General features: G+C 39.7%; 1 protein-coding gene across 3 annotated transcripts in view; it reads left to right on the forward strand.

Moving 5' to 3' along the window:
- The window catches only part of LOC100870437 (CD151 antigen), a 65,090-nt gene that overhangs the window by 45,951 nt on the left and 4,861 nt on the right, over nt 1-14,278 (forward strand). For all 3 annotated transcript variants that reach the window (XM_086906703.1, XM_086906704.1, XM_086906705.1), the window contains one exon: nt 2,809-3,000. In XM_086906703.1, coding sequence (XP_086762829.1) covers nt 2,809-3,000 — 192 coding nt within the window. The remainder of the gene's footprint in view (nt 1-2,808; nt 3,001-14,278) is intronic.

Genomic DNA, 14,278 nt, shown 5'->3' on the forward strand with positions numbered 1-14,278 from the left:
CAACTAATTCAGAATCGATGTTGCACGATTATTTAATGAAAACTAAGAATTGATACATGTATATATATTTTACGCTCCGTTTACGTTCTGGTTTTCTAACATTTTGGGCTCCGTGAGAAATTCAACTGGACCTTACTTTTGTGAGGTACATTCTCACAAATCGTGCAAAATTCTGGCGAGAGGCGAAGCAACAATTATCCTCTGACGTAGATTTAGAACCGATGGAACTCATCTTCCAATCCAGATCTTGCTCTTCTCCTTAGAAAAAGAAGAGGAGCGTCTGTTGATCGAAACGAATGGGAGGAAGGAAATGAATTTTCCGGCCCATCGGCCGTCACTTGGGCCGTGAAACGGTAAAAGAACGACCGACATCGACTCTTTATTTGCTCTCTCGAATTCATAAGTTTGGGAGGAAAGCGGCGGTGGAGAAGAAGGAAGGGGGGGGGCCCTCGCGGGGGCGTTCGTCGTGCCCCCCCTCGAAAAGAATTCCAGAAAACCTGTCCAAACGAGGCTTTTAAGCCGACTGTCGCATAGTTAGCGGGCGGCACGGCCAAGCCCCGAGGATGAAAGCCCGAGCGCTCCTCTAATTGAGCAGGCTAGATAAAAACGACGTGGCCGCCTGCCTCTTTTATTTTCGATCGAACCGTGAGACGATTCTGGATATATCTTCGATCCATTGTTTCATCGATGCACCTCTGATTCCCCGACGGACCACCCAGAAGGAGAAGGAAAACTTCAAACTCGCTTCACTCGTTAAAATTATTTCCCGTCAAATCGATCAAATTTTCCCACGAATCTTTTATTATCGAAAAAAAGTACGTGTTTCCAATCTTTGTTCTCGAGGAGAGAAAAAAAGGAAGAACGCGCTCGAGTCCTCGATCGAGAGGATAATAAATATCCCAAATAACCATCACCCCCCCCCCCCCGGATATTAATCGTAAATTAGCATGGAGACGCGCTTTCCTTGCCTCACGTTCACCTCTCCTCGCGCGAGCCCTCCTCTCTGGAATTAAATATCAATCGTCTCCTCTTTGTCTCCGTATTATATGCATCCGAGTCCACGTGCGCTCGATGCAAAATACACGTAGCGTACAAAGGAATATCGTATCGCGGGCCGATACACACACATACCGTGGATTTATACTGGAGGCGAGATACGTGGCCGCCTTCGGCACTCGGGACAATGATAAAATAATAAATCGCTGCCCTCTCGAGGGGAGCCTCCCCGCAGAGAGATATTTCGAGGCTAGAAATGGGATTCGAGAGACACGCGCTGCGCGTATACGGCATATCGTATAGATATTGGATTCGAGGCGTTCTTCCACCGAGTTTTTTTAAAGGTGGTTAGGTTTTCGCCCGATAAAAAGAATTATCGATTATAGAATGCGAATTCTTTCGCTTCTGAAGAAATTTATCGCGATTGAAGGATATTCATAATTTTTGCGATAATTAATAGAGCGTGTTTTAGGAGAATTAATTTCTTTCGAGCCAGAATACGAGACGCGTGTTTGATCGCTCTAATTATAACGTATAAGCGTTTCAAAACTTTCAAGAGACGTGATGTTTTTTTATCTTATCGTTTTCGTTGCGCTGGCCTTGTTGGAACGATTTCAAATACGTTGACATACATTTGGAAAAATATATTTTAAGAAGAGAATTATATATCTTCAAGAAATATAAAAAAGTTTTCCTTTTCCTGGTGCTGCCTTGTTGTTGTAAGAGGTAATTTCAAATATTTCGACGTGAAAAAGGCTCGACGGAACAATTTTAACTGAGAGAGATAACGCTTTGATCTGTCCCTCGAGAATTTTTTTTTTTTTCTACCTATCCTCCTCCCTCTATCGAAAAAAAAAAAAAATAATCGAACGAAAAAGAACCGTGGCAATTAGTACCGATAACGTACGATATCACGGTCCCGTGTGTGCATCCTTGGGAGGACAGATAATGGAAGCCAGGAACGTTTACACGTTCGTCGAACTCGCGCATGCTCTAAAAACCGTCCTACCGAATTATACGAAAGGTAGAGTCGGCCACAGTTGCTGCATTCCTCGATACCGTAAATATCGCTTGTCCACCGATATTTACGTTGCTCGTATATTCCCCAGCGCCCTCTACTCCCGTGGGAGAGAGGGGATTGGCGTCGCGACCACGACATCGAATAGGAAAAAAATTCGAAGGAAATTAAGGCGATAGGAAAGGGGAAAAGAAAAAAAAAAAAAAAGAAGAAGAAGAAGAGAAGAAAAATAGAGACGCAAAAAAATGGACGGATAAATCGTAGCGAGGATAACGAAGGACGCACGGTTATCGACTGTGCCTCTACAATGTGTGCAGATGTTGATGGGCGGATATCTAAACACGTGGAATTCTATCCAGAGCTTCCATATCGGTTAAATGAAATCTACCGCGTAGACGTTACGATCATATCGCGTTCAAATGGACAGACTGTGTATTTAGAATGGAATGAATTAATCGGGTGACGCGATATACGCGTTGAACTTTGCGGATATTTCGATGGGTATCTCGTGGGAAAGGTCGTAACTTTTGCAATCGTGTAAACGAGTTTGCGTAGAGGGCGCGGAAATGGGTTTAACGAGTTTGGCGCATGGAATGGAATACAATTAGGCGTAGAGTCAACTGCGAATCACTTTATTCGCGAGAGATTAGATGAGAAGGCGTGAGAGAAGGAATGTGTTCAACGCCAACGTGTTTCGAGCCTTTGTGCTTGAATGTTGGAATGCAACTGGCGCGTTAATTAGAGAGATTAAAAGCGTGCAGAGTGTTTGAGAACAGTGTTATTTTTGTTTTCAGTTGTCTGGACTGGTGGTGGGCGGGATCGGTATCTGGACGGTGATTTCGAAGCACAGCTACGTGTCCCTGATGACGACCTCCACGTATCCGACGCTAGCCTACGCTTTGATCGTCGCAGGTGTTCTGGCTGTGGTCGGTAGCTGGCTCGGATGCGGCGGTGTAACTTCTGAAAATAGATGCGTACTTCTCATAGTAAGTAAACACGCCTAATTCCACGAAGCATCACGAATAAACTCTACACCAGACTCGCTCCACTTCTGCAACTTTGAAAAATTAAGGAATTAATTAATACAAGCTTGATTACAATTAAAACGATAAAAATTGACAAAAAAAAAAAAAAAACTTATTAAATTGAAGAATCATCGTGAATCGCAATCATTTCTTAACTTAGTTCGTAAGAAAACGTTCCATTCGAGCTTCATATCCCAGTGATCGATAACGGAATCGATGGAATCGGAAACACGGGTCGTGCATCATGGAAGAATTCATCGCTTTGCCGGGAACATATATTTACACCGTTGATGGTAGCACGGTGCCTCTTATCGATCATGCGCTTCCGTGTCGGCCATTTATCAGGGTGCCACCATTGTCTGATTAATTAATTCTCCGCTCGGGCCAAATGCTCTGCGTCGAGAGAGGGGAGGGAGGAGAGACGGAGGCAAAGATAAAGCCGAGGATGTAGGAGGAAAGCAGCCGCGCCGTAGTAACTCGAGCTCTATCCGCTTTCAGAATTGCCTATAGCCTCGCGGATGCTCTCCTCTCCTAAAAGGAGAGGCGATCGTTCGCCAAAGTTTCGTGGATTCCATTCGACGAGGTGACGTGCGTAATGAATTCGTTTCACACGAAGAAACGTCTCCTGCCCAAACTTTTCCAGCAAAATTTCATTCGAAATCATCAGCGGAAGAAGAAGAAGAAGAAGAAGAAGAAGAAGACAATAATCGCGATGGTAATTAAAATGGCAATTTTCTCTCGTGCGTTTGAAAAAAGATTTCGCCAAGTTCCGTTTCCGGAACAACTTCGAGAACTCTTTCTCTCTTCCTTCGACCATTGCATTATTGCACAGAGGAGAGCTTTGTAAGCTCGTTTTCACCAAAACGAAGGAACCGCGTAAGCTTAAAAAACCGCTCGTTTTCATCATTATCGATTCCAATCGCGGATCTCTGCTATTATTTTTTTATTACCAACTACTTCGAAGCTAAAGCTGTTCTCTTTTTATTTCGCGTAAGACGCGCCTGGCAATAAATACGCAAGGTCGATTTCGCGTTAAACGCATAGTCGATTAGCTCCGACTATTATCAACCCTCGACAACTTGACTCCCCTTGTTGATCCTCGCGACAGGATGAAAGTTGAACGTTAAGGAGAGCGAGAGCACGGACAAGTTGGTTTTAAAAATATACTTCGATTTTCCATTAAATAAAATTACTTGTTAAGCAATATCTGGTAAGATGGAAGACTCAAGTATCAAGAGGCTTATGGTTAGATTAACGTTCGATCGATGGGTTTTATTTTACGAGAAAATAAATTCGTAAGAATAATTATATACGGTGAGATTGGAATATGGTTTTCCTTGCTTCCTAAAGAACACGATAATTGAGATATATATCTCTCAAAAGTCACTCGTATTGAGCGCTCATCATCTCTTATGCATCGAATGCAAACGGTTCATTATTGCGATATACAAATGCACATTGTTGGCAAATTACCACAAAATTATATATTAAATAACAAACGTATACAACAAGAGATAGAAGCTTTCGTTTTATATTTAAAAATTGCAACTCTTACCCGAGTGGAAAAGAAAAATGAACCGAATTTGAATTCTTGCATTCGAACGAATTCACCGCAAAAAAGAATACATCAGCATGCACCGATCTGGTGATTTAACGCTGTTTAATGGAATTCACGGAATTTTACCCGCGTTTGGAAAATTTATCGTAAATTTTTTCTCCTCGAGGAGCGGATCGCCTCGATTCGAATGCCACTACCTTGACGCTTTGTAAAACTTCGTCTGACAAAACGATGCAATGAATTTTCGACGGATAGATCGATGCCACGTCTCAGTCGAAAGTTTCGAATCTATCTCGTTGTTTCCATCCGAAAACTGGCTGCTAAGCTATAAATTGCGCTTAAACGAGAATTAGCACGGTATCTCGCGCCACCATTGAGGCTGCCGCAACCTTGCTCAACTGGCTCACCCTTCCAATCCCACATAAATGATAGTTTAATTCCGCTAACAGCCCTTGCTAACCGCGAAGATACGGGATTCTTTTTCTACGTGGATTTCCATTCATCGACGATTTAATCAAACGAATCGTCTCGTTTCTTCGCTTAATAATCGTCGATTATCATTTTTCTTCCGCAACGCTTCCGTAAAAGAGGACGTCATCGTAAACCGCGACATCGTATTTATCGCTGCTCGTTCGATGCTTTTACCGTGCGCCTACCGCCGCAGTAACCATTTACGTTTTCTGCTGGGTAACAACACCTTTTCTGACACGAATTGCATCTGATAGAGAGAAGTTGCGGAAAATATTTCTCGAAACGTTCAACTCCCTAATCTGCCGCCTATAAACGTGTTTGAATTTTGCGCTTGTGACACTGAGAATCCCATTCTGATCGCCTAAAGGCGCTCGACGCAGTTTGGCTTTCCGAAGGCTCGTGGAAAATTTGGAAAAACGCGAATGTATAGTGAAAATATAAGAAGAGAGAAACGAGACATATTACGAATCTAAGAAATGTGATGTAGGGTTATGTATTTATCCATGAATTGTGTCGAATTTTACTAGATTGTTGGGTATATTGCGAAAAAAAGCTTGACGTTAATTTAACGAGTCTGACTCGTCTGGTGAAGATTTCGGCCCAAACGTGAATAGCACGAGTGGAATGAATTTTTGTCAGTTCCAATCGTGATTTAGTATCAAGGAAGAGAAGATCACGATTCTTATAATCTACGTTGCAAAGCAAACGTGATTTTGTACTTTGATTTTTGAAGTAAGATTTTAATAATTTTACATTTTGAATGAATCCTTACAAAAGATATGAAACATTTACATGGAAGCAATCCAATGATAGCGAAGCGTTTGCACCAAAATAAGAAATTATTAATTTTTAGAGTGAATATTTTCCTATTAAATATTGACTCAAGACGAGCATTTCTTGTAATTAAATTTTTTGTTCATAATATACTAATTTATTTTTAAGACGTAATATTGTTACATTCCTTGGAACAAAGGCATACTTGACGACTGTAATTTCTATTAAAGTAAAAATTATTTATAAAATTATATAGTTTCGAAACTATTGTTTATCAAAAAATAATAGATTCGTAATATATATACGCATAAAAGCAAAAAAAATTATTGGTTACACCCACAACTGTATCGCGTAAAGCAAATGACTACATCACATTTATTTCTATACTTATATTTCGACTCGTGTTGCAACTCTGTTTTCGAGCTAAATGGAATGGGTTAAATTTTTAATATTTACAATAGCAAGTTGGATTCAGAGTACAAAGAAATAAATAATACCGTTTTAATGTAGTGAAATTCAAGATAATTTGATTATTGAAATATGTTTTAACAAAAATTCCACCCCAAAATTTCGCCGTGCTTGGCGTGCATCGTAATTGAATTCCTATTCGTATAGCACGGCCAAGTGCGTCTCAAGTCTGCCGTAATCAAAAGGGGTTAAAGGGGGTTTATTTAACGAGCAAATTAGAAGTTGCATCAACCGCTGATCAGTATTCCGAGGTATACGTTTCAATTTTCCGAGAATTACATTCTGAAACATTGTCAAGCGTAATCCACATTAATGTGTAATACGTCTCCTGGCTATTCAATTTAGAAACCGCATTAGAAATCGTCGAATTGATTCAGCCTTGAATCAACCGCATCGTGCAATCGCTGTCCACGATAATTTACCGTAGTTCCGCGCTCCTCCTATCAAAATTATCACCAATTACCCGTCGAACAGCTATCATAATCGCGGCGAAGGTCGCGGACGAATACGCCAATTCCACGATCACATTCGTCCCTAACGATCCGCCGATTAAGAATATTGTTGTTTCTCCAAAATAAATAATAAATGACAGAAATGCATATATTATGATAGGTTAAAATTAATGCATAAATACGAATGGCTAGATCAAACGTTGGAAATTAATTTTAATAAAATTTTGCGAATTAAAAATGGCGGTAAAAAAAAAAGTAATTATATCGAAATTTAAATTGTTTCTTAAAAAATTTGAAAATGTATAAAAAATCAAATATTGACAAATCGTTACATCGTGCGAATTTCTAACGTTGAATTACTTAACTTCAAACTAATTTAATTTAAAAAAGAAAAGAAATGAAAAGCTTATCGAAAATTTATAACGATTTAAATTAAAATAGATAATTATATCGAAATTTAAATTGTTTCTTAAAAAATTTACCAGTAGAATATTTCTCAAAATTGTTGAAACGCGACCGATCAAGTTCTTCGCCTGTATAAATAAATAATTTGGAAATGTATAAAAAATCAAATATGACAAATCGTGTGAATTTCTAACGTTGAATTACTTAACCTCAAGTTTAATTTAAAAAAGAAAAGAAATGAAAAGCTTATCGAAAATTTATAACGATTTAAATTAAAATAGATAATTATATCGAAATTTAAATTGTTTCTTAAAAAATTTGCCAGTAAAATATTTCTCAAAATTGTTGAAACGCGATCGATCAAGTTCTGTAATAATAAATACGCTTATTATTTTCTTTAAGAAAGAGGATTAAAAATTTTTTAATGTACAGTTATCAAAATACGTTATAAAACAATTATTTTTTCACACTTATTTAAAAATGAATTTGTATCTAGTTATTCAATACGCATATTGTTCGAGCGACAATGCTGTGGCGTTACATATCTCGCGTTCTCGAGAGCAATAATTAGAGCAAGCGCACGTATTAACGAGCGGCCGTGGCGTTCAATTAGCATCCGTATCGCGAGCGATTCCGATTTCTTTCTTCGCGAATGACGTATCGGAGGGGCGAGATCGGCGGACAGGTCTCGACGCCTCCGGACTGGTTTCGAACCAGTTCCAGAACACACCGATCGAAGCGCTCCAGGCGAGACCGCATTACTCGCTAAGTATCCGGCCGGCCGATCGCGCCACTTACGTCCAATTTATGCCCGGACGAGCTCGTACGTGTAAGAAAATCGCCTCCTCGGTCGATCGTGGCCGATTTCCAGCCACCTTCTCGAATCGGCGGTCACCCTTCTTCCGCGGAATTTTTCCGCGCCTTGCTTTGCTGGCTGGTTGTGGGGGCGATCGAGAAGTGACAGGTCGGACAGTGATGGATAGCAGGAAACTATGCTCGAACGAAGTTGGGGCTTAAAGCGAGGCGAAGCGACTTGATTACACTTTGGAAGAGTAGTTTTTGGAAAAGGGGGAAGGAAGATTGAGAAACAAGTATATAGTATAAGCTCTCTCTCTCTCTCTCTCTCTCTCTCTCTCTCTCTCTCTCTCTCTCTCTCTCTCTCTCTCTCTCTCTCTCTCTCTCTCTCTCTCTCTCTCTCTCTCTCTCTCTCTCTCTCTCTCTCTCTCTCTCTCTCTCTCTCTCTCTCTCTCTCTCTCTCTCTCTCTCTCTCTCTCTCTCTCTCTCTCTCTCTCTCTCTCTCTCTCTCTCTCTCTCTCTCTCTCTCTCTCTCTCTCTCTCTCTCTCTCTCTCTCTCTCTCTCTCTCTCTCTCTCTCTCTCTCTCTCTCTCTCTCTCTCTCTCTCTCTCTCTCTCTCTCTCTCTCTCTCTCTCTCTCTCTCTCTCTCTCTCTCTCTCTCTCTCTCTCTCTCTCTCTCTCTCTCTCTCTCTCTCTCTCCTCGAGCATCCTCGTTTTCCACGAGATTTGATAAGTAAGAGAGGCCCGTTTAGATCATAGTTGGTTCTCGATGAGGCTTGCTTTTAAGAAGCGTCAATCGTAGTATCGATTTAACAACGCTCGTTAACTTTCGTGTAATTACATTTTTCTCGAAGAAATAAGAAGGGGGAAGAAATTGTTTGAACGTGAATATTAAATCTTGGCTGGCTGAAAGAAGGTTGAAGAGAGCACGAGTTCTTTCCTTTTCTCTCCCCCTACTTTTCGCGCAATTTACGCGACAATCAATATTGAAAACGACGGGAAAAAGTTGGCCGATACGGACCAAGGAGGAGGAGGAGGAGGAGGAGGAGGAGGAGGAGGCTCGTTAAAGTCGTGCGCGGGGCGAACGTAAAAGGAGATTCTCCAAGGATCATCGGCAATATCTCCTTGTTAAAACGTGTCCACGTTGCGGGGTAACGAGCCGATATCGAATCTAGGGATAGTTGCTCGCTCCATTTACCCTCCCTACATCCTTGATTACGGTTACACCGTATACGGTTGGAAAATGTATATATATATATCGGGGAGGGGGGGAGCCGCCTTATTCGGCTCTTTTATATTTATTCGCATGAAATACGCTCACCGACCAGATAAATGTACGCCGGCTTAACCAAGCCTGGTAGCAGCGTGGTAGGAGACAAAGGGGATATCCTTTCTTAGAATAGAGGGATACCTCATTATCGAGACACGTACCCATTTCTCCTCGCTCGTTTAATAAATCGTAACGGTAAATGGTTCGAAAGTAGTTCGAAAAATTTTAGATACCCTTTTTTTTTTTTTCTCGAATTCTCAATCGAAATGTTTTAACCTTTGGGAACACTTTCGAGGATATTGTCAAAATTAGGATACCTTCGTTATTGAAGCATTGTATTATTTCTGATGATGATAGTTCGTGTAATAATAAATGTAACGGTAAATTGTTTATTTGTTCGAAAGTCGATGGAAAAATTTTATATACGCCAATAAGGTATCCTTTTCTCGAATTCTCGATCGAAATCTTTACTTTTCGAAAACTTTACTTTCGAGGATATCGTCAAAATTAGGATATCTCGTTATCGAGACACGTATCTATTTCTGTTGATCATAGTTTGTATAATAATGTAAATGTAAATCAGAATATTCTTTGTCTCGAATTTTCATTTAAAATGTATCTTTGCGAGTTCTTTCGAGAATCGATCCATTTTTAAGAAGAATTTTCAATTCGAGATCTCTTTTTCCTTTCCCAGGCCGAATTCTCGAGCCATTTTAGATTTAACCTCGCCTTAATTGCACGCTGAAGAAGCCATCCGACCGCTGCTCGAAATCTTCTCCAACGTACGAGGATTACTTCGTACCTCTCCTAGAGGACACTTGGACACGTTCAGATCTCTGTTTCTACTCGAGGACTTGTAAATCTTCTCGTTAGATCGTGTCGCCGATGGAGGAGATCCTCGAGAGAAGGTGTCTGTCTTCGTGTCGCTATGGCATGAAAAAAAAAGAAAAGGGAACGGAAGCAAAGTTCCACCAGACACGACGAATCCTCCTGTTCATCGAACCATCGTTAAAGCGACGATATCGCGTTTCCTTTCTCGTTTATTTCCGTGAATTTTCCCATTTTGTCGCGCCCCGTTTATCGTTATCTCGCGATAATATCACGAGAATCAAAGAGAGAAAGCTGTTACGCGGCTAAACTCGGATCGTCGATTCCGCTCCATTGGAAAAACCTTGATTCGCTCGTCCCCTCCCTCGTTTTCCGCTTCGATTTAACACAGAGAGTTGCCAATCACTCGACAAGACGCGGACGTTTCGAGCTCGGTTAATCGGGGCATTTTAGAATATCGACCATTTATCCTATTTTCGATCGTTCGGCTGGAACGAAAGTTTCGGAAAAAGAATTACGCTTAACCTTTATTATCTCTCGGCGAGAGATTTTCACCATTCAGAATTGAACGCCGTTCGAATCGTCGAACCGATCGGTCACGAAAGGTTGTTGTTTCGGCCAACCTTTTGCCTCTCCTTTCTCATACCTCTCCCTTTCGCCACCTGCGCGCACGATGCCAATCGTCTCATTAGCCGAGCCCATATACGGCCGGTCAATTAAAATTTTTACCGGCTAGCTAAAATCCCGATAACGAGCCCTCTACTTTCCGGTATTTTTAAGGAGAGTGGCGGCCCGACTTTGCGCGGGCAAAACTAGAAACCGAATCGGGGTTCGTTTTACTTCGAGTTGTTAAATTCTAGTTCTTCGAAAATTATCTCTCAACTTTCGAAAGTGGATAATTATTTACAGAAAGGATCGCTTTGTCGTTCGATCTCGATCATCCAAGATTGTTTATTAACCCTTCGCCAGGACTTTTTCAGACGATTTTTCCAAATGATTTCGCGCACAAATCAACGTGTAAAACTTTTATATTTTTAATATCTTATGTATCTTTGCGTGTAAGGAAAGAAAACTCGTCGAATATTCAAGTCTATGTCTTTCTAATAACATACTCTCACATTCACCGTCCATTATTCTTATTTTTCACCTTCTCCTATTACACCTCTCTATTTTTCTATATGTCAATTTCTTAATGAGTAGAATAATTAATTGATTACGAAAAATCAAACTCATCTCCGCTCGAACTAATTTCCTTCCATCCTTACAAAACTCAGAAACTTCGAAAATAATATTTCTATCGCCACGACTCGTCGAACTCGTTTTAATTTGAGATAAAAAAAATCTAACCATTCGATAATATATTATTCCACACTTCATAAGATTATACGTACGTGAAGAGCTTACGAATCTATTCGTAAAGCGATATATTAAAAAAAATCAAATAAATATTATCGCCATTCGAATTGTCGCGTCGAAGTGGTGACTGAGAATTGGAGCACAAAGTGTCACTAACAAAAATGTTTCGTCTCGAAAACCGTTAAATTGGCCGACTTATACGATTTTCATTTCAGAAGTATATATAATTTATACCGGATTATCGAATTAGTCACCACGAACGAATAATAACAATCTTCTCTTAAATATTTGCCCTGAAACGATAATACGATAATAGGACAGAAAGGGAAAGAATAATAATCGATGAAAGTTTTCCGAACGAATCTCAAATCAAGAGATTTTCTTTTTTTTTTTTTTTTTTTTTTTGGCGCCCGTGTTTTCATTACTTTCAAACAGAATCGACGCGAGCACAGGGGATCCCCCTCTCCTGGCCGCGGGGATCGATTTATTTGCATTGTCCCCGGATATCGGCGGTGATTGCCGCGGCCAGCGTTCATGATCGACCGCTTCCATCCAATTCTAAACTGTCGATTGCCGATCCGCTGTAACGTACTTACACGTACTCCAACAACTATCCAATGTACGTTGAATTTAAATCGAGCCACGTGCGCGCGTCAACGTGCCCCCGCGTGATCCCATCCGCGCTGCCGTTTAATCAGTTTCTTCGAATCCGAATTCTTCCAACTTTCATCGCTTTCTTCGTTTCTTTTTTCTTTTTCTTTTAACTCTTTGCCAGGTCTCTGCACGCGTTCGGTGAATTTTTTTGCTAACTTAAAATGATTTCACGCGCATTTATATTTTAACATTGTATCTATCTTTATATATAAAGAAAGGTAATTTATTGAATATCGAATATGTTGATTATTGAAAATTTATATTGTGATATTTTAATAATAATTACTAAAAAGCGTCCTCGGTTTGTCAGGGTAAATATCACGATAAAATATCGTTACGAACCTTACTAATCCCAATAACTCTGCTCTCATTTGTTGCGTATTATTCTTATTTTTCATCTTCTTATACTATATCTCTATTTTTACCAATTCTTAATGAATAGAAATCATTTCGTTATTTAATCAAACGAAAAATCAAACTCGTCTCCGCTTGAGCTAATTTCATTACAGTATTCCACGCTTACAAAACTCGGAATCTTTGAAAGTAACATTTCTATCGCCACTCGAATTTCACATAAAAATCTAACCATTTAATATTATTCTACACATCTTATAAGATTATACTTTTAGAGTTTAGGGATCTACTCGCAAAGCGGCATTTTAAAAGAAATCAAACGTAAATAAATATCGTCGTTCCAATCGCTGCATCAATCCAAGAGAGTCATCACTGGAGTTATCGCATTACACTGAGAATCACCGTTGGAGGGCAAAGAGTTGAATGTGTATATTGAAAGGGAAGAGATAATAATGAAGGGTGCGATTTGGGGAGAAATTTTAGCGCGAGAGAGACGAGTCTTTGCTCTACTCGTTGTTGGACGGAAAGTTTTCGTCGATCGTCGACCATGGCTGGTTGCGGCTGACGGTTTGAATATTCATGCGGACAGGTCGACGGCGCGGCGAGGATTTATATTCATGAAAATTCTAAAACGCTTCGCGCAGCGTTTTGCGGCTGTAACGGCTACGGAGAAAAAGTTTTAGTTACGAAGATTTGGCCAAGTATCGCGATCGAATGTGGTTCCATCTCCCGAGTAAGAAGCGTTCTGTTTCGGGAAGAATTCGAATTTGACCAGCAATTTGTTCGAGGAATTGGCCATACGTTCAGAGATTTTGAGGAAAAAAACTGTATATATAGCAGAATTATAAAGTGATTTTTCAATAAAGATCAGAAGAAATCAAACCTTTTGCAATTCAAATTTGTGGAGAAATCAATTATAGATAGATCGTGTCATATTGGCCAAATTATAAATCCACTTTTCAATAAAGATCAGAAAAAAATCGAATATTTTAATTCGTAGAGAAATTTGTTCGACAATTTGAACTATACGAATTACAAAGATGACAAAAATCAAATTTTTTTACAATTGAAAATTTATGGAAAAATTTAGAGAAATTAATTTAAAAGATGGCGAATTGGCAACATTCAAAAATTTGAGGAAATTGTACGAATTATAAAGATTCCAATAAAGATGACAAAAATCAAATTTTTTTACAATTGAAAATTCGAAAGATCGTGAATTGGCCATACGTTCGAAAATTTGAGAAAATTACACTGGATAGCCTATCATCGACTACGAATCCACGAATGTTTATTATGAATTAGTCAGATTTAAATAACATAAAACCCGAATAATAAAGATGAAATAATTCGAAAATTATCGAAGGGACGATAAACGGAGCAAATTATTACTCGGGCATCCCCCGAGTTTATTTGTCTGAAAATTAGGGGAAGCTCTCGATTTATTGGTCGCGTGTTAGCAGGCTGTTGACAAGCTTGGCATAACTCATCGCGGCGGAAAGAAAACAGGTTCGAACGAACACGTTCTCAACTCGGAGCTCGGCGAATAATCGTGCACGATTATTAATCGACTCGTTCCAAGAACTAGACACGCTTGAAAACTTCCTTTTTTCTGTCCCACTCCACAACCCAGTCTTCCTCGAACATCTTTCCATTTCTATTCTTCTTCACTTTCTTTTCTTTTTTTTTTCTTCTTCTTCTTCTTCTCGAAACGAAAAATTTTTAACGAGAAACGTGTTGTTAACAAATTAATTGAATCGAAAAACACGATTTACGATTTTTTGAGGTCAGTTAACCATCGTCGTGATTTTCTATTTCTATCCTCTATCTATATACCTCTAAATATCCTCTTCT

Source organism: Apis florea, unplaced genomic scaffold (assembly GCF_048593485.1).
Source record: "Apis florea isolate Af1SG1 unplaced genomic scaffold, ASM4859348v1 contig_2495_pilon, whole genome shotgun sequence".
Lineage (NCBI taxonomy): Eukaryota > Metazoa > Arthropoda > Insecta > Hymenoptera > Apidae > Apis > Apis florea.